This window comes from Macadamia integrifolia, chromosome 14 (assembly GCF_013358625.1).
Source record: "Macadamia integrifolia cultivar HAES 741 chromosome 14, SCU_Mint_v3, whole genome shotgun sequence".
NCBI lineage: Eukaryota > Viridiplantae > Streptophyta > Magnoliopsida > Proteales > Proteaceae > Macadamia > Macadamia integrifolia.
In genome coordinates this window covers 17,607,494-17,631,627 of record NC_056570.1, presented here as the reverse complement: position 1 = coordinate 17,631,627, position 24,134 = coordinate 17,607,494, and the positions used below count along the sequence as shown (strand labels likewise).

The 24,134-nt window shown below is 37.6% G+C and overlaps 1 protein-coding gene across 5 annotated transcripts in view; it reads right to left on the bottom strand.

Annotated features, from left to right (window-relative positions):
• LOC122061641 (germinal center kinase 1-like) overlaps nucleotides 1–24,134 on the bottom strand; it is a 50,517-nt gene that overhangs the window by 15,487 nt on the left and 10,896 nt on the right. For all 5 annotated transcript variants that reach the window (XM_042625047.1, XM_042625048.1, XM_042625049.1 and 2 more), the window contains 11 exons: nucleotides 16,346–16,457; nucleotides 16,101–16,138; nucleotides 15,916–15,969; nucleotides 10,616–10,684; nucleotides 10,409–10,525; nucleotides 10,211–10,279; nucleotides 1,113–1,192; nucleotides 827–952; nucleotides 460–742; nucleotides 287–376; nucleotides 11–178 (listed from right to left, as the gene is read on the bottom strand). In XM_042625047.1, coding sequence (XP_042480981.1) covers nucleotides 11–178; nucleotides 287–376; nucleotides 460–742; nucleotides 827–952; nucleotides 1,113–1,192; nucleotides 10,211–10,279; nucleotides 10,409–10,525; nucleotides 10,616–10,684; nucleotides 15,916–15,969; nucleotides 16,101–16,138; nucleotides 16,346–16,457 — 1,206 coding nt within the window. The remainder of the gene's footprint in view (nucleotides 1–10; nucleotides 179–286; nucleotides 377–459; nucleotides 743–826; nucleotides 953–1,112; nucleotides 1,193–10,210; nucleotides 10,280–10,408; nucleotides 10,526–10,615; nucleotides 10,685–15,915; nucleotides 15,970–16,100; nucleotides 16,139–16,345; nucleotides 16,458–24,134) is intronic.

Sequence of the window (24,134 nt, the reverse complement as noted above, 5' to 3'; positions counted from 1 at the left end):
AATCAACAACCTCAGCAAGATTGGTTGCACTGTCTTCAACTGAGGCACTTGAAGATTTCTCTAGGAAACCCAGTCTGGATTTGGGGGTTCGAGGAGAATCCGAATCATCATGCTGGCCACGGAGAACTACAGTGCCACTGGGAGATTCATCTTCAAAGGAAGAATATTTGTTGCTAGACTACACAATAAAGTATTAAGATTCCAAATGAATGTCTACCTAAAACATAATGTATACATTAGGATCAATTAATAGAAAAGTTTCCCAATCAGCTTAATATAATCATACCAAAATACTTTGTTCACTCAACACTGTAGATGTCTGAACTCTTGGAGATCGCACAACTACAGTTCCCGATCCACTTACAGATAATTCCTCCTGTAAAGTGAATAGTTCAGACACTTTCCAAAATTAAAACGCACGAGATATATTGATCAATACAAAAAGAAAGTAAATCTTACATCCTCATGGGAATTATCTTGTATTCCATCATCATATAGATCTCTAGCTTCCTTGACCAGGGAGAGTTCTGAAGATTCCTGAACCACACTTCTGGGTGAAGAAAACCATTGACTACTCTTTTCTAAAGTTTTTTTTGGGGTAGCCTGACTGTACGAGACTTCTGACTTCTTTTCTTTTGGTCCAAGCACTTGAGGTGGCTTTACAGCACTACGGATAGTTCCTGTACCCTCTGATCCACTCATGCTAAAGTCCCACCCAGCATTTCTCAGGGTTTTGACATGACTAGGTACATTAGAACACTTCAGCATAAATTAAACTATAAAAGTCAAAAGACATAAGCATCAGCAATTCAAATAAATGAAAGACCTGGCTCGTGAAGTTTCATCTCTTGAATCTCTGTTCACCTTCACAGTGCCAAATGAATCTCCAAAAGCCACAGAACCATTTCTAGGGGTTTCTTCATCTTCCTTTATATGGTATCTAGGCCGCTCTCTATCAAATAAACATGCAAAAAAAAAAAAAAAAAAAAGGGATCCAAAATCAGCAGAATTTCAAAGCAATCATATCCCACACACAATTAGGAAAATCAAAACCGCAGTATCTTAAAGCACAATATAAGAAAATTTTCAACAGAAAACAGTACATAATGCACCTTATTCTTTCCAAAAGCCTGGGACTTTTTCTAGCGTTCCTGATAAAACGATGTTTTAGAAGTTCCTTTGCACTAGGCCGCTGAAATGAAGACAATAAAATGGAGAAAATTAGGAATCTATAGATGTAACTCGATGATGAATGAGCTAATAACAAAGAATTCATTACCAACTGATGCAGTGGCATTATCATGGTAGACCAGCATGACCTGATCTAGAAATCCAGACCTAGGTGAAACCAACCCAAACCAATCTTTTGGTCTAACAAGGGTTACTAGGGGTTCATTTAGTTATTCAGGGATATTTTTGTAACTGCAACTGGGCTGCAACGTTCACCACTCCATCCTAGGGTTCACAAACCCCTATAAGGTTTTAGTATGTTCCCCAAAATACCCTCCCCATACACTCCGCGTGCATCTGAACCCACTGCGGTGAATGAATTCCCATTCACCGTGGCTGAAGGAAAACTCGGTCCTTTATTTTATTTTGCAGAGATAACTAAGCAGAGGTTGGTTTCGTTTCTTAATTTGTTTTAGTTTCATAGTTGAGTTGATTCCTAATTTGAGATGGATTTCCTTTTATACATACATATGTACCCAAGGATGGAGATTAGTGAATTGAATGAATGATTTGATTTGAGTTGTTATTGGAGCCAAGGATTGGCTGTGCGATTTCTCCTCTCCTTCCCTGCGATTTCTGACCCTCCCTTCTCAGGTTTTCTCCTTTATTTCTTCCCCCCCCCCCCCCACCTTTTTTTTTCTCTTCTGTTCTTTTCTCTTGCTGTTCCTGCTCCTTGTTTCTTCTTTATTTTCTGCCATTACTCTTTGCTGGCCTGTTCTGCTCTGTGTGATGGTTGCATCCCCTAAACAGATGATCAATCTCCTCCGTCAGTGATTCAATCAACCTGATATTTTGAATATGAGTACCCATGGTATTAGGCGAGTCAAGTGCTCAAGTGCTCAAGTTTCAGTTCCTGAGTCCCCCACCCTGTTGAGACTTGAGAGATTCGACTGGAAGTTCAGGTCTGGTTCCTTGGCTACCGCCAGAACCAGTTGCAGAAGAAAAAATATTTTTATTTCATGATCTGCGTGGACTGCATTGCTTGCATTCAACAAGGTTATGGAGGTGATCCTTATCTTAAAGTTTCATCTTGATGGATTTAGTATGAGAGATATTTCTCATTCCTAAGTGCTTCTGATGCAACCTGGGGTTCTAAAACCCTGATGTAGGTCGCTTTGGACCCACCAAAGTGATAAAATTTCAGATATAAGAGACCAGTGGCAGTTCTGTAAATTCTGGTAACAGTTTTGGATCCCTTGGGTATGTAAACAGAATTAAAACATAAGGGTAATAGATTTTAAAGACAACAAACAAAACTGGAATTGTAAACAAGGATTGGAATACTCTAAAAAAGGATTCAGAAAGGAGGGACGAGTCCTTTTTTTGGGTGAATAAAAAATTCATTGACCAAGAGGAGAAGAAAAACATACAACCCCTAAAGAGGGCGGGAGAAGAGGAAAAACAGAAAAATCCACCCTCAAAGAGAGGTGGTCCTGATGACAGAGCTAGGAAGCTCTCAGGAAGCTACAATGTGACAATTTATAGGAGAGGGAATACAAGGGGCAAAGACATTAGTAATCTTAGATTTCACATTAAAGAAGATGGAGTTCCAAATCTTCCCTAGCGGCCTAGAGTTTAGGGTCCATTTCCTATGATTTCTTTCCATCCAAATTTGGTTTAAAGATGCACAGAAAGCTAGCTTGCCCACCAAATCGCATATGGTCTTCCCCTAGAACGTCACATCCACCCAGATCCACTCCCTTTGAAAGGGAGGATGCGCCTGCTGGAAGGCCAGCATTTGGACAGCACCAAATTCCAAATGGAGGCAGAGACTGAGCAATCAAAGAAGAGGTGATCAATGCCTTCAAGATGGGTGCAGAGATGGCACAAGGAGGGGGCTGAAATTCTTCTCTGGATGAGGAACGCTTGCGTGGGCAGGCAATTAGTGAAAATCCTCCAGGCCGTGAAACTTTCGCGAGGTTTGTGATGCTTGAACCAAACGAGCCTATTGCATGGGGAGGAGGAGCCTTGGGCTCTAACAAAGTTCCAAGCCGACTTGGCACTGAAAATGCCAGAACTGGATGGGTTCCAAACAATGAAATCCTGATTCCTCTGAGAAGTCTTAGGGATGGTCAGTAAGGAGTTCCAGACCTCAGCAAGCTGGGAATCATCAGGAGCCAAAGGAGACCAAGAACTAGAGGATAGAATATCTACAACAACAAGAGCATACTTTGGCAGTCTGCAACTGTATTTGGCTTTGGAACTGATAATATGGGAAAGAACTCCCATAGGATGCCAATGGTCAAGCCACAAAAGAGTAGAGGAACCATCCACAATCTGAGAGGAGATAGCTGTGGAGACAAGCGACTTGAAAGAGAACATTTTGCTCCAAACACAAGAAGCATTCGAGGGAATTCGCACTAACCAGAAAGTGTTTGTTCTAAGAATAGAAGAGTATGCCCATGAACCCAAATACTTTTCTTTTTAGAAACCAGATTCCATATAAGTTTGAGGATCCCTGCAGAGTTGACATCCTTTATGCATCTCAAGCCCAATCCTCCTTCAGATTTTGGGCGGCAAACAGAAGCCCAGCTCTGATCAGTCTAAAGAATTTGGAGCACTCGGTTCCTTTCCAGAGGAAGGAAGAAAAAATGGATTCGAGCTTAGAGGTGACGGATTTAGGCAACTCATATATACCAAATCAGTAGATATGAGACGCTTGAAGAACAGATCTAGTAAGCTCCAAACCTCCAACTTTATGATAACAGAACCAGTGGTAGACTGGTAGGGCAGGACTTATTCGATTGAGAGGGCTCCTTATACGAACACCGATTGACCTGAAATTTCAGGTGATGGGTCACAACTCCCAACCCTTCTGAATGCAACCAGAAACAGGCAGAAGGTGAAAGAATAGGCCTGAGTTTCGGTCGGAAACTCCATATTTCAGAAAGGTTTCAAGATGGGGTTCTGCAGGGAGGGTTGCCCAACTCTAGATACAAAGTTTGAGAGGGAATGGAAAGAAATATGAGAGAGATTGTACAAGTCTCTCACTACTCAGTTGGTAGAGTATCAGCAAGAAAAATAAAAGATCCGAGTAACAATAGGGGATGGGGAAGAAGAATAATAGTTGAGAGGAAAAGAAGATGGGAGAACAGGAAAAAAAGGGAAGAAGAGAGAAACAAGAGAATACCTGAGCAAGTAACTCAGATTTGCAGGGGAGGAAAAAGAGAACGTACACAACTCCACAATATAAGAGGTAAACCAACTCAAAGTTTATTCAATATCATAGCCGTCAAAGCGTCGCGTATGCCTTTTTTTTTTATTTTTTTTTTTGGGACCTAGGCATTCTAGCGCCTTATACAGCGTAATGCAGGAACCAAAGTCAACACCTTCTATACTACTTGCTTCCTTGGTCAGCTGGTTGTTTTACCCAAACTATTTGGCTTTAATATAAAGGTGAAAATAAAAAAAATAAAAAAAAAAGGGGCAAGTTAGGAAAAGAGAAAATAGAGTACATCTGGTGGGTGGTAATTATACAATTGTGCCCACGTGTCCTTTTGCAACCGGCAGTCTCAAGAATGTCTCTGTGTCTCGAGCGACTCCTCCACTCCACTATCCTTATGATTTATGTGTTTAAAAAAATAAATAAATAAAAAATAAAATAATTATATCATTCTAACTTTTAAAAGTATGTACTTCAATTTTTTTAAAATGCCCTCAACATCTATGGTATACTTTCTGAAAATGACAAAAAAAACCTTACAAAGACAATCCCGCGTGCGAATATCAAAAACCACACGTCTCTCTCTCTCTGGGGTTTCCCAAGCGTCAGCTCCCTACACAGATGCCTCATTCATAGTATTCAGATCCTATTACTCAATTAAACCATCACCCCCTAGAAATCCCTGCCAAACGACACTATCATTAGCAGCAACCATCTCTAGTGATTGCATCTGCGACGATCTCTACAGAACACAATCACTACCACTGTGGCCTCACTGCTGTCTCTGTCTCTCCACCATCTCTACGACCACAAGGTCTGCTAGGGTCATTCTATTTTAACGTCTCGACTAGAGTTTTTGCTTTGGGTTCATTTGAACAGCCATGAAGGATGTGTGATTCTAAAGTATTGGATTGGATGCCTTTCAACAATGTGGAATATGGGGCTTCGGTTTGATAGGGGTTGCCAATTTTTCTAGATTTAAATAGATCTCAAGATATGCAAATTTCACCACCTGTGCAAGTTTTTCATAGATCTTATGGACTACAACCTTCACGGGGTCTTCAAGGATTGCAATCTGTTCATCGAGATGTTTGGATCGCATCCTCTTCAGGTGCAGTCCTGAACCTAGCCACTACAAAGTGATTCTGGCTCGCATTATCGTCAACTACATTTTTGGTTGCATCCGCTTCATGGAAATTCTAGATCGCATCCTCTTCAAGGAGAGCTTGGTGATGGAGTTCGATCACATTCTTCCCATTGGGGAGGGGATTCGGTGGAACCCTCAAGGACAAAGTCAAGGGCCTCTATCGGAGGTTATTTGTTGTGCCTTCATTTTCTTTCAAATTTTCCCCCATTATTTGGGGAATTACATTTTTTGTGGTCGTTAATAATTTCTATGTAGCATTTATGAGCACAACTTGGAGAAGAAGAATATGGAGGATACACAATCCTGCTAAAGCCTAGCATTGATTTCAATGTTGGGATGAACCTGCTTGAAAGGTTTTTAGATTCTTTCCCAATCCTTGTTTGGCTAAGGCTGTGTGGTTGTCAAGAATATGAATCTTTTTTTTTTTTAATTGTTTTTATGTTAACTTTCTCTAGATTGTTTTTATGTATCAATATAGATTAGTCTCACCTTCATTTTATGGTTTAGCAGTGATAAAAATCCAGGGAAAGGAAAGGTAGAAGCAACTAATTATTTTTTCTGAAATGTTTTGAGAAATAAGAATGACTTTAATAATTTAATTACGCTTTTTATATCTTGATTTCACTCTCTAATTAACATGGATTTGTTAAATCTAACAGAAAAAAAAAATTCCATAAATGGACTGAGATTCGAAACAACCTCCAGGTTTAAGGAGATTGATCTACCCGATTTGGGAAGGGAAGACCAAAAAGTTAAAAGGTTGCATTTGATGATATTCCTAAGATAAATTTCAATTCGTAGAATTCAAATCTTCCTGGGTAAAGTTTTCACAAGAAGAGATCCTGATGTTTGACCGATGATGTTGTTCTGGTTGTGGAGTGGATTTGGTGATTGGCTTTGATGGAACCATTATGTACAACGTGAAAAGGACTAAAGTAGGTGTTTGAAGGTTATTCCTTCTATGATTAAAGTATCAATGTGGCTTTGGAATCTCTCTCTTTTTCGTCTTCATTTTATGCAACTTTTACTTTTTCAAAGGCGAGAAGAAAGGGTAATCCAACTCCCATGAGAAGCATGAGGTGGGGAGTTCATGCGACAAATAATAGAAGTACTTTCTGTAATAACTAACTCCCATCGGCATGATGCTGCTGCCTAGGGTGCATATATCACAAATAGTATTACCAAAAAAAAATATATCACGAATAGATTTTGACAATTCAAATTTTTAAGGCCTTTCTGGACACTAAAATGGGAGTTCAGTTTATCGTAAACTGCTCTAAGTGTTTTTATTTAGTTCAATTAGTCTTTCTACAATGATCAGTTTATTTCTTTTTATGGGAGTTGTTTCCTGTATAAATTATGCTTTTAGCATCTTGATTGAACATACTATTTCATCTGGCTTCTGGTTGAGCAATTGAATCAGCTGTCTCCCTTGCTAACAGCGGAGTAACATGGAAATGATTCTGCAACAAAATGATGACACTTCCAAATTTTCAATTTTATTTCGAAGAAGACTGTTTGTTGGATCACAGGGCATTATTTTCTTAAGAGGGAGGAATTTTTGGAACTATAGACGACAAGAGGAGGGGAAGATAGAACAGAAGAAGCCAAATGCCAAACAAGTTGCCAACATTTCAGATGCCAGAGCCTCAGCACTCACTTTCCTCTCACTTCTTTCTACTTCTGTTGTTATTCTCTATCTCTTCCCTTGTATCCTTCATTTTTTAACCGATCTCTCCCCTCAGGGATTTGATCGCCATGACAACTCCATAGCGGGCGATTCACCGCCAAATCAATTAGCCACCACTCCACCGCCTTGGGCCGCCATGATGTCGTGACAACTATGATATATATATATATAGTCCTTACTTACAGACTTCAATACAAGGTGGGTAGTTGTGTCCATGAACCTTGCCACATGGTTTATGTCCCTTCGAGTTTGAGAAGTGGGAACAAAACTGTGCATTTTTTAAAATCTTCATGCACACTCGGGTCACCCAGGCGCCACCTAGCAGATTCCCTATTGTCTAAGCGCTTAGGAAGGCCCTCCAATTCCTTGAGTCACCTAGCGCTTTGACAACTATGTCCAATATTCAAGTCTACTCTAGCGATGGGATTACATGACAATTTAAATAAGAAAAACTTCTAACTATCTACCTAAAATAGAAACTGAAATCAAGTAGGAAACTACTTCAGAAAAAGAAACTGTTAAAGTCTATGTATCTACTTCCCTAAAATTTATAATATAAAATAAAAATAAAAATAAAAATAAAATAAAATAAAATAAAAATAAAATAAAATAAAATTGTAAACTTACAAGATATTCTTGACCCTGCATATAACTACATCAACTCTACTACAACAACAATCACATTGTCCCAACTAAATAGCGTTGGCAACATGGATCCTTGCCCTCCAATCAGCTCTATTCAAAGTCATATGCGGTAGAATGCATAGGTTATGCATGTCTTTCCTCATCACATCTCCTAGGGTAATTTTAGGCTTGCCCCTGTTTCTTTTAGGTCTTTCAATCTGAATCAAAATCACTCCTCCAAACAGAAGCATCCAAGACCTCCGTTGAACATGGCCATGTCAGCTCAAATGAGTCTCACATAGCTTATCATATATCGGGGTACCCCAACTCAGCTCTAATGTCATTCCTTACTTTGTCCTTCCTAGTTTTGCCCCATCCATCTCAACATCCTCATCTCCACTATACTTAGTTTATTTATATTCCTCTTCTTAGTTGCCCAACATTCCGCACCATACATCATAGCTAGTTGCATGACAATATTATAGAATTTTCCTTTAACCTTTAAGAGAATACTACAATCACACAACACTCCGGACGCACCTCTTCGCTTCAACCAACCTATTTTAATTCTCTGATCGACATCATACTCTATATCACATTCTTTATTCATGATTGAACCCAAATATCTAAAATAATTACTTTGTAGGATCTCCCTCTCATCAATATTCACTACCACATTAACTGTTCTAGTGTGATTAAAGTAACACTTGGGCACCTTGTCACCTAAGTGTTAAGGCCCCCTCTGGGTCACCTTGACAACTATGGTTGAGACACAAGGGAGAGATGTTGGGTAGTCACAACTCGCAATGTGTTGCAGAATCCCAAACGAAGAGGAAGACTCCTCGACATAAAGGGTTTTATAAAAAGTATTCAAAGTTACCAATTTACCCTCTAAGTTTAAGACGTTATAACACGTGCTAATTAAAGGCATAGAGCAAAAACAAGCCAAAACATATAAATGGGTCATTTTAATGAGAAAAAATCAAAAAAAATGATACCAAAGAGGACCTTAGTGTTGATTTTTGATGACTTGATGTGGTTTCATGTTGATTTTTTATGACTTGATGTGCTAATTGTTCATTTTTTATGACTTGGTGTGGCTTAATGTTGATTTTTTATGATATAAGGTATGCATAGCATAGTAAATAATGTTATAAAAGAGGGGGAATGAAAAATAACACTTGGGCACCTTGGTCGCCTAGGCAAGTGACTTGTGGCATGAGCGTTTAGACAGCCCTCCACCACCTTGGTTCGCTGTGACAACTATGGTTAAAATATCTCATTAGTTCTGTCCTAGAAGATCTGTTGTTTCCCATAGTTCTGTCCTAGAAGATCTGTTGTTTCCCAGAGTCCAGCATAGTGTCTGCGATAGGAGTTTTACAGCACTGTGTTTGCTTATTTTGGTCTTCATTTCTGGAAATATAAACCTCAGATTTAGTTGATTATATATGTTACCTCTACTTGTTCAGCAACTTTGATCTAATCTGGGATCCATCAGATCTCTGGATTGATAGATATAGCGGTTAGATTAGGAATTGTTATTTCCATATTCGAGTCATATATTCTGTTGAGTTATGGTCATTGCGATTCTGGAATTCAGTAGGTGTATAGTGTTGTTCTTTTCCAGCCTATCACACCTCATCACCAACCTCCCTACATATAACTACGTTAGCTTCCCATCTCCGATGGTTTTCATTTCATCGTGGGTTGAGAAAGGAGATGATGAATCTCTTTGTTTACAAAGACATCTTGGCCATTTACAATAAAGCCCTTGCTTAATAGTTTAACTCTGTCTTCTTCCAATCTTAATTAAATTCCAACTCTATCCTTCTCTTCCAAACATATTGCCCCTTTCTCCTTGATTATATTTTCATCTTCCAAAGGGAACCTAATTGTACAGGATAGCTCCAATTATTCAATGGTTGGTAGATTCTAATTCACCCCGTTTCAATACCATACAGAACATAAAACATAAACTGTTAAGCAAATCCAAGAACATGGCTTTTCTCATCAATTATTATCAAGAAGACTTATTCCCATACAAACAACTAAGGAGAACTCACAAGGAAAATTTCATCCAGGATGGGAAAAGGACAGCCATGTCTTTTTTTCTCATTTAATAGGAGTCTTAACTGTCAAATTTTTTGCCAATTTTCTTCCATTTAAGAAGAGTTTTATGTCCTCTGTTCTCATCCATTTCATGGCTAGTAAGACAAAGACTCGCATAATTTGAGATGTCTATATATCTTTAGATTTCCCAAATTGCACTAAGCAGAAATAAGAAGTGACAGTCTTAAGCATTTATACCTAAAACATCTGCACCAAAATAAGGCACCAGAAAAATAAAAATAATTACCTCAGCAGGATTTTTCTTCAAACATAGGGAAACGAACTCTTTCATATAACGGGAAAAATGCTCATCCAGCTGCACAATAAACAGAATTATCAATTATTTATATAATTAGTAGAAACTCTCCATTTGGCAAAAGCACCTAATGACTCTGCATCAATTGACTGTTAGTCTTTGCCACACATCAAAAAACATTCAACACACCTGGGGTGGGTTTTCTCGAGGTATGATAAAAAGAACCCTCATTGGGTGTAGATCGGCAAGTGGAGGTTCCCCTTTTGCCATCTCAATGGCAGTGATTCCCAGGGACCAAATATCAGCCTGCATCCAGCAAAAGCTGATTGCATTAAACAAGTGGCCCAAGGTTCAACAAGCAAAAGAATTACCCCATACAATTCCTCCAAGACTTACCTTCTCATTGTATCCTTCTGAATTCTGAATTACTTCTGGAGCCATCCAGAAAGGTGTTCCTACAAACGTCTGCCACAGCTTAAACTTGTCAGGAAAGACTAGAGTTGATAAGCATAACAGTGTACCTCCATATGTTGAAAGACAAATCCAATGCAGATCCCATATGGATTTGAAACAATGAAACAGTATGGAAAATAATGAGGTGCAAGGAAGATAGGCAGGGGGAAAAAAAAAACAAAAATTACAAAACCATCACTTTTGGCTTTGGCGATCTTCTCATGCTCTCTCTTGTCCTTTGAAGATCATCATGGCCACCTAAATACTTGTTTATGCCATTAACGATATGCTAGATCTTTGGCCATAACCAATATGCATAAGAGCATTAACAAGAAACAGGTCTATAACAAGCTGAGAGGAATTCCAAGGAAATATGGACTCATGTGATCTTATTTTAATGAAAACAAGGTAAAACATTAGTGCCTGTTTTGATAGTACTTGGTTATGGTCTATTGTTTTAAATGCTTTTATTTGTAATAAGCTCAATTAAATGATTAACATCTATGCTCCAGCTTGAGGGGGAGTGTTAGGGGTATTTGAGTCTATCTATAAGTTGTTAGTAGCTGTTAGTAGAGTTAGAAATTTATTTTGTTTCCTATTTTATGTATTCCTATTCCTATTCGGAGTAACTATGAAGGCTACATAATGAACAGAAATGGGCAGCCCGATCCCATCGATTGCTTTCTTATTTCTGATCTATCTGGTATTGCTATGCTGCCTTGGTTATTTGGTTGCTATTTGGAAGTATCCTGCAGTTTTGGGACTTGGCTTGACTTCTCAACCTAGTTTTACATTACTCCATGCAAAGACAGTACTAAAAATAATAGTAAGAAGAAACGAACACCCCAAAATAACAATAATGAAGTAATATCCCACCTAAATGGGGTCGGCTACATGGATCCTTGGCCTCCAAAAATCTCTATTCAAGGTCACACTTGAGCCAAGGCCTAAACTATACATGTATCTCATCACTTCTCCTAGGGTCATCTTAGGCCTGCCCCTAGCTCTTTTAGATCCTTCAATGTGAATATGGTCACCCATCCATACTGTTGCATCGTGCATCCCAAGGCCTCCATTGAACATGCCCTTGCCACCTCAAACGACTTTCTCAGAGCTTATCTGATGCAAGAGCAATTCTTTGGACCAGGCAGAACCTGTTTGAGTGCCCCGACCAAGAAGCGGGTCCAATTAGATTTTTGGTCTAGCCAGATATTTAGGATTTATTTGATTTGGGAAAGAAATGTAATTTTTTCTTTTGGATGGTTACTATACATGTAGGAAATTCAGTTTCTGTTTTGTACTTTATTGAGCTTTTGCTTTCATAAAGTTTTAGAAAGTTATAAAAGTCTATGTGCTTGGGTTATATAGGTAGATTTGTAACTGATTGGAATAATAGATTAGAATGAATTGAGTTCTGATTGAAGCCTTTAAGCTTGTGCTCTCCCCCACCCCCCTGGCTCCTCTTTTATTCTCTCCCTCTTCCCAGCGAGAGCCCCTTCTTCAGCTCGAATCCTCTCTTCACCCCTTCTTCTTCTTTTCGGGTTTTCTTTCCCCATCCCCTGTTTCTGGAGAGTAGTAGCAGCCCTTGCAGTTGGATCGATCTCCATCGATACAACTCCTTCCCACATACAATTCTGGGCGCTATGGCGCATGTTGCCTACCCATAGGCGAGCCGAACCCTAGAGTTTTGTTTCCAAAGACCTTTTCAGTTGTGAGTTGTGTACCTGCAACCAAGGCTGGATATGAGCCTACAGCAAAAAAATCATTTCCGAAAGAATTTATTACCTACCTACTTGATTGTTGGGACTGACTTTAGTTGAGTTCAATAGGGCTCTTTGTTGCAATCTTCTACCTGGAGCTTCAGTCCACTCCAAGGCCATTTGAGTAGGATTCCAGCACCTTAACCCCAGCCAAGTCTTCAATTTCTGGTTGAGTTCTCTAGAGGTTGATGACAACCTCGTTCTTTCCCCTTTCCACAATATTACCCCTTTTAGTGGTCTTCCCAAAATTCCCTCCCTTAATCCTTTAGTCTGTTAATGTCCTTATTTAAATTTAGTTCCAAGTTTTCCCCTCCCCATCTTGTGTGTTACCTTTCCCTTTTGTTTTCTCTTATGGTATTGAATTATTCATTAACTAGGTGAGCCTACAAGCGATCTAATAAGGGATTTCCCGCCCCGGATTGCACCATTATCGTGTATCGGGGCAACTCCCACCTTAGCTCTAATATTGGCATTCCTTAATTCATCCTTCCTAGTTTTTCCGCACATCCATCTCAACATTCTCATCTCTGCTACACTTAGTTTATCTGTGACACTTCTTAACTGCCCATCATTCCGCCCATACATCACAGCTGGATGTACAACTGTTCTATGAAATTTCCCTTGAAGCTTTAAAGGGATACATCAATTACACAACACTCCGAACGCACCTCCCCATTTCATCCATAACACTTTAATTCTCTTTGAAACATCACCCTCTATATTGCCTTCTTTTTTATGGTTGACCTGCCTTCTTTTTTATGGTTGACCCCAGACATCTAAAATAATTACTTTACGGTATCTCTCTCTCCTCAATTTTCACTATTTCGTTATCCATCCTAGTGTAACTAAAGTTATACACCATATACTGTCTTCGTTCTAATTAACTTACAACCTTTTGATTCCAAAAACTTCCCAACTCTGCAAACCGATACCCTATATTTGTTATCTCTGTTGTTACCCGTGTTTTAAGTATCGTTGCATATTGTATTATATTGGCCAATATGGTACATAACAATACGATACTTATTTTTAAAATTAATTTGTATCTTCCCTATATTGACTGATACAAGTAAGATACAATTAATACACCTCCTTAATACATGCAAAACAGAAACTGTGAGATACAAAACGAGAGAAACCAAAGGCCTTGAAAACTTGTTTTTCTCTTCATTATAAGTTGGAGAAATTGTTTAGAATAAAATAAAACCCTACTCTTCAGTCTTCACCATTTCAACAAGTTTTGGAAAATTACAGTGCTCAATTCAAGGATCAAAGAAATTTGGGCGCAGAAAAGGTAAAGTAACAAACCTCTTTTTTTTTTTCTTTTAAATGCATATTAGTTAAAGACGACTCACATCCTTGCATCAAAATTATATACATTTATGCTTCAAAACTATATTTACATGTATCCTAAACACATCCATGTGTTTCTTGACCATTTCCGCACATATCTTTCACATCTATTGTGTCTCTCCAATGCAATACGATTAAATCTCTTAAAATCACCTTTCCAATATGATACCCGATACTGATAATTCAAACCTTGGCTGTTACAGGTATTAATAGCGAGGGTCACAGCAGCTTCTCCACGCTGTTAAAGATTGCATCTATATTCTGATATCAGGTTAATTTCGTACAAGATTTCTGTTAATTCTCCTTTAACCTATTGTTGTGCACACTTATACCAGATCTGTTTTCTCTGTAAGTAAGCTTCGTATTTAATGTCCTGAGTTGCTGGGTTTGGATCTGAAACCTATCTAAGGAGCTGTAGTTCCTTAATTTTCACCCTAAACCTGGACCTGTCAGCAGCCCAAAATCCTGGTATGAGAATTAAGGTTTGAAGAACAATATCATATTTCCAGCTTTCTAGAATACATTGACCATATTATCATGAAAGAATGTTATCACACCCATAGAAAAGGCAGGATTGCAAAGCAACACAAACAAGTGTCCTTCTTTAACTAGCCGTATTTCTGAATCTGTCCAACAACCTTTTAAACTTAAGAAAATAATTTTCATCACATTCCCAGTAAACCAAAACAAGAACGAATTTCCTCCTTTTAATTATTCCTTGAATCCCTATCTCGAAACCTTCTCTTAGTTAAAGATTAAATCTTTCTTCCTCAGTTTCTTTCCTTTCTTTCAACATTATTTAACGAACTCAAACTAGATCGATTCAAAGCAAGCAGAACACAAAGGAATTAACTAAATATGCAAAAATTAAAGACCGCTCAGGTGGGTGGTCTTTCAAAATTGCAACTGACAGAAAATGCCCTTACCTCTAGGATGATGTTGGAAATCCAGAACGTTGGATGGACAGGTCAAGGTCCAGATTGACCACATGTAAAATTTCAGCATCAAATTCAATAGTTCACCCTCCCATGTAATGGCATACACCCCATGTACGTCCATGCACGGCTGCATTCCGTTGTAGTCCCATGCACCATCGTCCTGGATTATTGATTGGTTTGTTTTGCCACTTCGGCAACCCAGATTGGGCTGAAACATGGCATGTGGGCAGGGGTCTTTGGGTTCAACTTGTTCAGAAAAAATTTTTCAACCTTTCCACAAAAAATTGGGGCTCCATTGGAGCAGCAACGTGACTATGGATTTAGTTATCAATATCCGATACCGATCCGGATCGGTGCATATTGGTCACTTTTGCCCTTGCTTTTTCAAAAAAATTACCTTTTTTTACTGTTTTACCCTGAAACGATATGGGTAACCGATCCGGATAGGTTAGGTATCGGTATTGGCTGAGATCGATACCGATACTTGAAACCACGAATGTGACAGATATTTGATTTCAGGTTCAATTTCGTACATCACTAACATTAAATTAATGAATGTATAGGCTCATTGTTGTGTCCTCGGGCCTCCCCTCTTATCTCCCCCGACCTAAGGGTTTTATTTTTATTTTATTTTCTTGTTTGTTTTCCCCTCTCCTCAAGGGTTGAATTCCCTCCCACCTTTTTCTTCTCCATTGTTAAAGCATTTATTATTCACCCAAAAAATAAAAAATCAATGAATGTCTGAGCCTGGTGTCATGGAATGAAAAGTCCAAAATAAAACATGACCTATTTCAACTTTTCAAGATTTTCTATTCCTGATAAATTATACATATATAAAGGATAAGGAACCTCATAACTACCAATTTAAGGGTGAAGGTCTTCACTAGAGAAGTTTTCTTTTAGCCAATAAATCAACACGTAATCAAAAGGCAAAAGCTTAGCACCATCCATATAAGAACAAACTATAAGCACCTAAACATATGACCAAACAAACAGGTCATGGCATGCATGCATTTAAATTAAACAAGCCAACAAGACTACAAAACGAAATTCAGGAAAGGAAGAACAAAGTAAAGAAATATGAACTGCTCGAGGAAGCAGAAAAAAAAAAAATGAAGAAACTATGAACAGGAGTTGTTGATGATAGATGCTTGCTCAATCAAAACATGAACATGATAGTGTAAGAGATGACCTTTCTTCTCGAAATAGTCCGTGTTAACTGTGCAGAAACACCAAAATCTGCAACCTGTCACAGCCAATGGATTTAACCTAAGAAACCATCAATAACTGCAGAAAATCTAAAACCTTCTGTCATTTTCTCCAGCTAGTCTGAGCTGACAACATTAGAATTTGTTCGACTGAAAAGGCTCAATGTACCTTAACATCTCCATTCTCTGCCAGTAATATATTTGCCGCTGCCAAAAGTATTATAGCAAGTTTGTGATTCAAAAGAAAAGTTAACAGAAAAAAATATAGCATAAACGAAAGATATCATCATAATACAATTCGTACAACAAAATATGTATGATTTTACAATGACAATGTAAAGTGAAATTTATTTTCAATCCTTCGAAGAATAATTGACAACCAATAGAAGAAATACAAACAAATTTGAATATGACCTTTAATATCTCTGTGAATTTTTCCTTCATTGTGGAGATACTCGATCGCATGTAGCAAATCACGTAAAATGAATGCTATAGACATTTCATCTAGTGGAGGACCTGTTTGAATCTGCATAAGCATAACATATTTGCAAGATAAATTACTCCCAAAAAAAAAATACAAAACAAAACAAAAAAACAATAATGTTGTTTCTGTTTTGTTTACTTTTTTTTTCTTTTTATACATAACCAAAATGAATAGTTCCAGAGAAGGATTCTAACAAATAACAGAAAAATAAAATTTTTTCGCCTTAGAAGTTTAGATAATAAATTGTGTTATGTTTGTCTCGAATTCTTGACCCGTTTTGAAGATTGACCTGCTCCGACATATTTTGATGGCGACCCGAATGGGAAGTTTTCTGAGATCTGTGATGGAAGCAGAGGGTATGGTTCGACCGGATCGACCGCGACCAGATGGGTCGACCCACAACTTGGAGTATATAATGTATTGTTGCCTTGTTAAGCAAGTCGTTGTATTTTGGGGGGTTTTCGATCTAGGGTTTCAGGCTAGTTTTCTCGCCGCTGCTTGGGTGTAACCTCTCTTCTGCATAGTGAAACATCTTCTTCTTCGCCCGAGGACGTAGCACATTAGTGTCCCCATTAAATCTCTGTGTCGTGCGGATCTTTTGTCTATTTATTTTCGTATTTCTTGGTGTTGGATCTAACAAATTATAAAGATGATAAACACATGATAAGCAGCGAGAAAGTCGTTTGAGGTGGCATGGAAATGTGCAACAGAAAAGTTTAGATAATAAATTGTAAATATGATAAACACATCCTATACATGATAAGCAACAAGAAAGTCGTTTGAGGTAGCATGGACATGTGCAACAGAGACCTTTAGATGCTCCAATACAAAGGAATGATTTGATTCAGATTGACGGAGCAAACAGAGCCAGGGGTAAGCCTAAAATGACCCAAGGAGAAGTGGTGAGGAAATGCATACATAGTTTAGGCCTTGAAACAAGTATGGCCTTGAATAGAGTTGATTGGAGGAGAGGATCTATGTAGCCGACCCATTTAGTTGGGATAAGGCATAGTTGAGTTGAGTTGAGTTGATAAAACACATACAATGGAAATGAAAAGTACAGCTTAGTGTTCCTTCTTATGGCTTAAAAACAATCAAATATAAAGTTCTTATTCTTTTCAAATAACGCTAGGATTTTATAGAACATGAATGAAAATTAAAAGATTAACCCTAAAACTATACAAGGGCCAAAAATATTTTACTACAAAGAAATCTACACAAATAACACAGTTACAGTCCCTTCTAATTTCCTGTATCCAGCTATCACTGAACACTTAACAAATACAGGCCCATAAAATCATCCTCTCATTTGCCATACAGTCCATCCTGTAGGCAGGATCCACATGGTTGAAATTCCCTACTGTCCTTTTGCCAGCCCTATAAAGACTTACATTGAGAAGTGATCAAAGCATTCTGGTTCCCTCATATATTCAGGTATACCAGAAGCACTGACGAGGTGTGATAGGCTGCAATAAAGCAACAATAACAAACCTACACAAAACAAAATCGCAGTGAACCTAAAACACAGAAGACACTTAACGTGAACAGAACTTGCAAACTAGGAACTCGATGAAGATGAAACTAATATATTATAGAGGAACTATGGAGGTGGTTATATGGTAAAATTATCAAAGGGAGTTAACGGTCGGATGGAAAGAAGCTTGCATGGAAAGAAAATAGAAAGTACTGAAATCAGCAAAATAGCCAAGTCAAGAGAACTGATATAACCCACAATCCAACCATCCAATGAGCATTCTATTTTGATCAAATGGAGTAAGATGGGAGGAGAGTATCATAATTTCATTTCTGTCCAAATTGATGGTCAGATTCCCAGAATCTGTTGATTGAAGTTTAGACTATGTTGCTGTCCAACAGCCATATAACAGTGCTGGAAAAAAACTAACATAACCCATAAAAACTTAAGAAACAGTGTTAGGAATTATATAAACACAAAGGAAAAGATGAGAGACCAACTGGAAGTGGACCACAATGTGAGTTCTAGTTGCTGGAATATCACTGGAACAGTAAATGACAAAGAAAACACAGAAGAGAATAGAAAGAAAAAAAAGAAGTGATGTAGTACTATATTGGAAAGAATCAAAGTAGTAGAAAGGATAATTCAGATGTAAATAATGAAGACTAGGAGTGAAATAAGACAGCAACTATGAAGACAAAACAAAACGATAACCATGGGGGAAAAACAGTAATTTTCAGCCCAAATTTAGGGTAATAAAGGGAAAACAATCTCTGATTTCAAGAGTTAAATTGAATCAACAAACTGAAGCAAAACAGTAACCATTTGAACACAATTACACAAACAGTAACATTTTCCAGATCTTGAGATGGGAAGGGTAGAATTGGCATTTTGCAAATATCTCAAGGCCAGGCCATCAAAAAGGGCCCAGATCCAGATTCAATCGATCCCCAAATTTGGGTTCTTGAATGCCTGGTCAAAATTTGAATATGATCGGATGGCTGAATTTCTTAATCCAAAAAACCATGTGACATCCACGTTCTAGAAGACTTGAAGAAATTCAAGGAAAACTTGAAGAACACTACTTGTTGGATGAAGAAGATTATGAAAGAATAACAAAGAAAGAAAGAAGGAAGGGAATGATGGGGGTAGGGTAATGGCTATCCCACCCTAGGTCTCTCACCCTCAACTATCCTATTGATGAACACAACTTATCTCAGGCAAATCTTTGCAAATAGCAAAAGAAAATTTCATTCAATCAAATTCATGTACAACGATGCAGCCCCATACAAACTTATATATGACTCAAACACTAAAAATGAAAAGCCTAACCCACCTTAACGAATTGGGAAACCTAAACTGACTAGGAAACTGAAATAACAAAAAAATAGACTCAAAACAAGAATTTAACTAAACTAATGAATTTAAACTTGTTTTCCTACTTTCTACCCATATTTTAGGCCCATTAAAGTAGCCTAATAAAAAGAAAACCCATGGGATTAAAGACCCAACATCTACATAACCCAACTCAACCCAAGGCTTATTTTCAATAAAATAAATCCCTTAAGTGACTTATCTGCATCAAGAAGAAGATATGACTAAAAGGTATCACCACCTATGGCATGTGATTGGCCTTCACCATGCTCCCTTCAAGGCTTCACCACCTAGGATGTGACTAGTTCACTCTCATAGAGCGACAAAGGGCAATAACCAAAATCGTGGGTTTTTGTAGCCTGCCACTTTATTTATAATAAGCATTGAACAGTACAAAGAAGAAAAACTCCCTCACACGTGGGGAGTAGCTTGGCTGCCAAGCAAATTAAAAAAAGAAACTTCCACAATGGAAATAGTAAGTACAAGAAAATAGAAACTTCTACTTTAGCCTAACTTATTAACTAAGCAGCTAATACATGGACATACAACTAAAAAATTAGAAACTCTTATCTTGGCAGCTCTTCATCTTTCTAACACCACCTGTCCACATGGGGCCCACACTAGACCATGCGAGACTCACATCTGGTCCCCACAGTCTGGCCTAACGGCTGGCTTAGTCAAGTACCAGAACCGTGGCCAGTGTTGTGGGCCTGGTTCTGTCCTAGGACCTTAACCATGGTCTGCTTCCTACGTGCATACACCTTCAGCTCTGCATCAAGTGCATATTAAAATAAGGAGGTAACATCTTGAGGCTTCGAATGTATTTTTTGCATAATATTCATTTTGGTCCCTCTTAGGATGGTTGGACTCTTTATATTCTTCCTCTGACATGTAATAAATTTCAATTTATCAACAAATAAAAGGCAAAGTACCAAAAAAGAGAAAAAAGAGGGACCACAATTGCAAAATGCAAATAGAATTCCTAGTTATCTCATCTCTCTCAGAATAGATAATGAATGAAACTCTATCCAACTCCATGCCATGGCCAATAATGTTACATTGGTACCACATCAGAATTCTCCACAAGAATCACGGTGACAAGCCCAATTGAAAGAATGGCTCCCACCATCCTACCTCAACTATTCTAATCATTCAAGAAGAGCTCACATTTCTCACAGAGGCGCTGATTTAACTAGGTTTGACACTTCTTTATGCCAAATATCATTTAATTTACTTAAGATATTATTCATAAATAAGCAAATATCCACCAAATGAATCTAATAAAAATAATTAAAAATTCAAATTCCAAAAGGATAAGAAGTAAACTCCCAATTCAAGATCAAAAATTAATTTTTTGGTTGTAGGGGTGATTCCAACTTTCAATATTGCCTATCAAGATGATTTTAAACAACATTCACATACACTAAATAAGGTTTGACCAGAACATAACTACTTCAATATAAATCAGATTTAAGCAATCTTGGATTTGCTAGAAAATTGGTTTTGTGTTCTACCTGATACAAAAAGTCTCATGTAAAAATAAAACTATTTGACCATTCAAACTTATTAGAGAACAAGAAAATTTCTCTAAATGTATAATGTTGATTTTTTATGGCTTAATGTTGATTTTTTATTATTAAGATATATATATAGCATACTAAAAATAATGTTAGAAAGAGGGGAAATAAAAACTAACACTTGGGCGCCTTGGTCACCTAATTGCTTAGGCACCCACCGCCTTGGGCTGCCTTGACAACTATGAGAACAAGGAATCAGTCAGAAGATCTTTCGGCCACTTCTTTTGCAAGGGAGTTGTGAGAAGAGTTTCTAGCGTTATTTGAAGTTTATTGGGTATTCTAGGAGGAAATGTCAAAGATTTCTTAGTGTAGTAGTGCCTTAAAGCAAGATGACCATACTCGAGAAGTGTGATTGTATGATCACAAAACACTTTACTTATAGAATATAGATGATGCGGTCACATTAGAAATTAATCCCGTATGCAGGCCCATGCACAAGGTTCGGAGGTCCATAAGGGGCTTGTGGCTGTCCTACATTTGAATAGTTATATTATAGGTTAAGCCTTTTATTTTTATAGGTTTCATTTTAATAAACATAATTTATAAGCCCATAGTGAGGAAAAAGTTAGTACACGGGATTAGCAGTTAAGTATATGAGTTATATTAGGATACTTAATAGTTAGATAGTGTTTTGTTTTGAGTTTATTTACTTAATTAAGTGTTTTAGAGTGATATTAGGACTTAGGAGTCCCTTTATGATGATTTAGCAATATTAGGTCTTTACATTAATCACACACCCCCATCAATTGGAGATGATTTGAGTAAAGAATGAGTTTTTTTTTAAGAGTTTTGGTATTGTTGAGCTTGGCATATAGGATTGGTATCCCAAACCTGATTTCTTCTCCTCTTTTATTCTCCTCTCCTCACTTCTTTTTTACACTTTGTCCTCCATGATCGTATGAGATCTTCGTTCAATAAATTGATCACAGTTGTTCAGCAATGAGTGAGGGAGAAAGAATACAAGTTTCCTATAATGGAAGACAAAGTGGCTCCAGTTATCATTGAAGAACCACCCATGGAGGAGCATAAACTAGTTGATATTTTGATTAAATCAATTGAATTTATGCTTGCACATTGCAATATCAACAAAAGATTCCATATCATTGATTTTGTACCATTAGATCGTGGTCTGATTGTTCATCTCATCGAGTCAAGCAGAATGATTGATGATCATACGTTGAAGATTTTTCCATTCCACAAAACTAAAGGATGAGTTTTCTCAACACCGGGAGAATTGTTTCAGTTGCATTAGACATAAATCCTATATGGAGGCCTATGCGGAAACTTCAAAGGGCCATAAGGTGCTTGTGGTAGTTCAATGGGCTAAAATTGAGATTTGGGCAATTATATTATAAGTCTTGCCTTTTATTTGATTGGGTTTCATTACAATGGGACTAATTTATAAGCCCATAAAGTAGGGATAACCTTAGTTTACAGATTAATAATTAAGTATTTGAATTAAATTAGGTTACTTAATAGCTAGGCGTTAGGGATATGCCCATACTCCTATAATTGGGTTTGATGATAACAAACATATTAAGGTATTTCACAATATGCCTTCAAGTATTGTTTTGTAGACTTCAAGTCAAAGAGCCAAATTGGCAAATGGAATGAAGAATAAAGTCATCAAATGAGGAGAATTAACAAGTTGGTATCAAAACTTGAAGAAGGTATCAATAGGTATCAGACCTCAAAGTATCAAATCTTAAAGTGCATTGAAATACATTGAAGACATCAAGCATACAAGGTCAACATGAAGACTATTGAGGACCAACTGCAAGAAGAATAAATGACTTTAAGTGTAGCTCAATGTAATAATGCACACACCATACACAAGCACTACACTGCATCTCATAAGCATGCATTACATATTGCATCTCTAAGTTTATCTTAACCTAGAATGCCCCTCGGTGATACCCAAAGACCAAGTAACAAAATCCAAATATGTTTGGATACATGTTGGTTATAACATGTCATGAAATTTGCTATAACTTCAGCAAGGTTCATGTTCAAGGGCATTTTAGTCATTTCATATGACAATATCTGAAGATGATTTCTGCTATAAAGTTATAAAGCACTGATTTATGAATCCAACGCCACTTGAATCATCTCAATCAATCTTCAAACGAAGAACTTATGACTGTTTTCCTACAATCCGTCTGAATCGGACCCATTTTGTCTGAACCGAATTTGTTCCAAACTGAAAAATCCGGTCGACCAGAACCCAGCCGGTGGACCGGACAGTCCCGAAAACCCTTCAATGGATCTATTTTTAAGGGCTAGTTCAGACAATCGACCCCCAAATGGTTTGGTCGACCGGAAGAGCTAAAATATGACCATTAGAGAGTGTTTTCTTGCCCAAATAGAATCACATTCACTCCTATAAAAACTCCCACTATGAATAAAGAAACAATACTCAATACTACTCATTCAAGTGCATTTATTGAAGCATTAGAGTGAAGTAAAGCAAGTTATCCTCTTCAGTTCAAGTTCTTCATTTTCCATTCAAGAGGAACTCAAGGTTCTCTACAAGTCTTCATCAACAACTTGGCATTTGCATTGCAAGCATTAAGATGACTTCAAAGGTGCATTCATTTATATCATTGCATTTTATTCATGCATCACACAAGAGGTAACTCCAAACCTTTCCATTCCACTTTGAATTTGTTTTTGTCCATAGAGGTGGGTTAACTCTAGAATTGGACACTTTGTTCACACATTGTTCTAGACCGTACTTAGACAAGTGTGTAAGAATCTCTCATCCTTTAGAGATTGTAAGGAACATCTCATCCTTGAAAGATATTGTAAAGGACCCTCTCACCCTGTAAAGGGATTGTATGGATCCTCTTATCTTTAATACAGTTTGTAAAGGTTTTCCTCCCTACCTACTGTACTGAAAGGGAAGAGCTAGTGGAATACCTTACAAGTGGAACTTGTAAAAAGTAGGCTAGACTCGGATTGAGTCGAACCACTATAAATCCTTGTGTTACTTATGTGATTGTATTTGTTCTTTATATTCCACATTTTTATTTATAATCACATATTGGGGACTTTAAATCGGAGATTTCATAAAATCCACTGGCATAACCTATTCACCCCCCTCTAGGTTATTTCATTAGATACAGTTATATTTTGAGTTTATTCACTTTATGGAATGTGTTAGAGTGATTAGGAGTCTTTTTATGAATCAATTTAAGAATTAAGTTCATATACGTAATGCACCCCCCCTTCTCTGTTTTGCTCCCCTTAGGGTTGGCTTCTCCTTGTTGGCTTAAGCCTCCTCCCCCCCCCCTC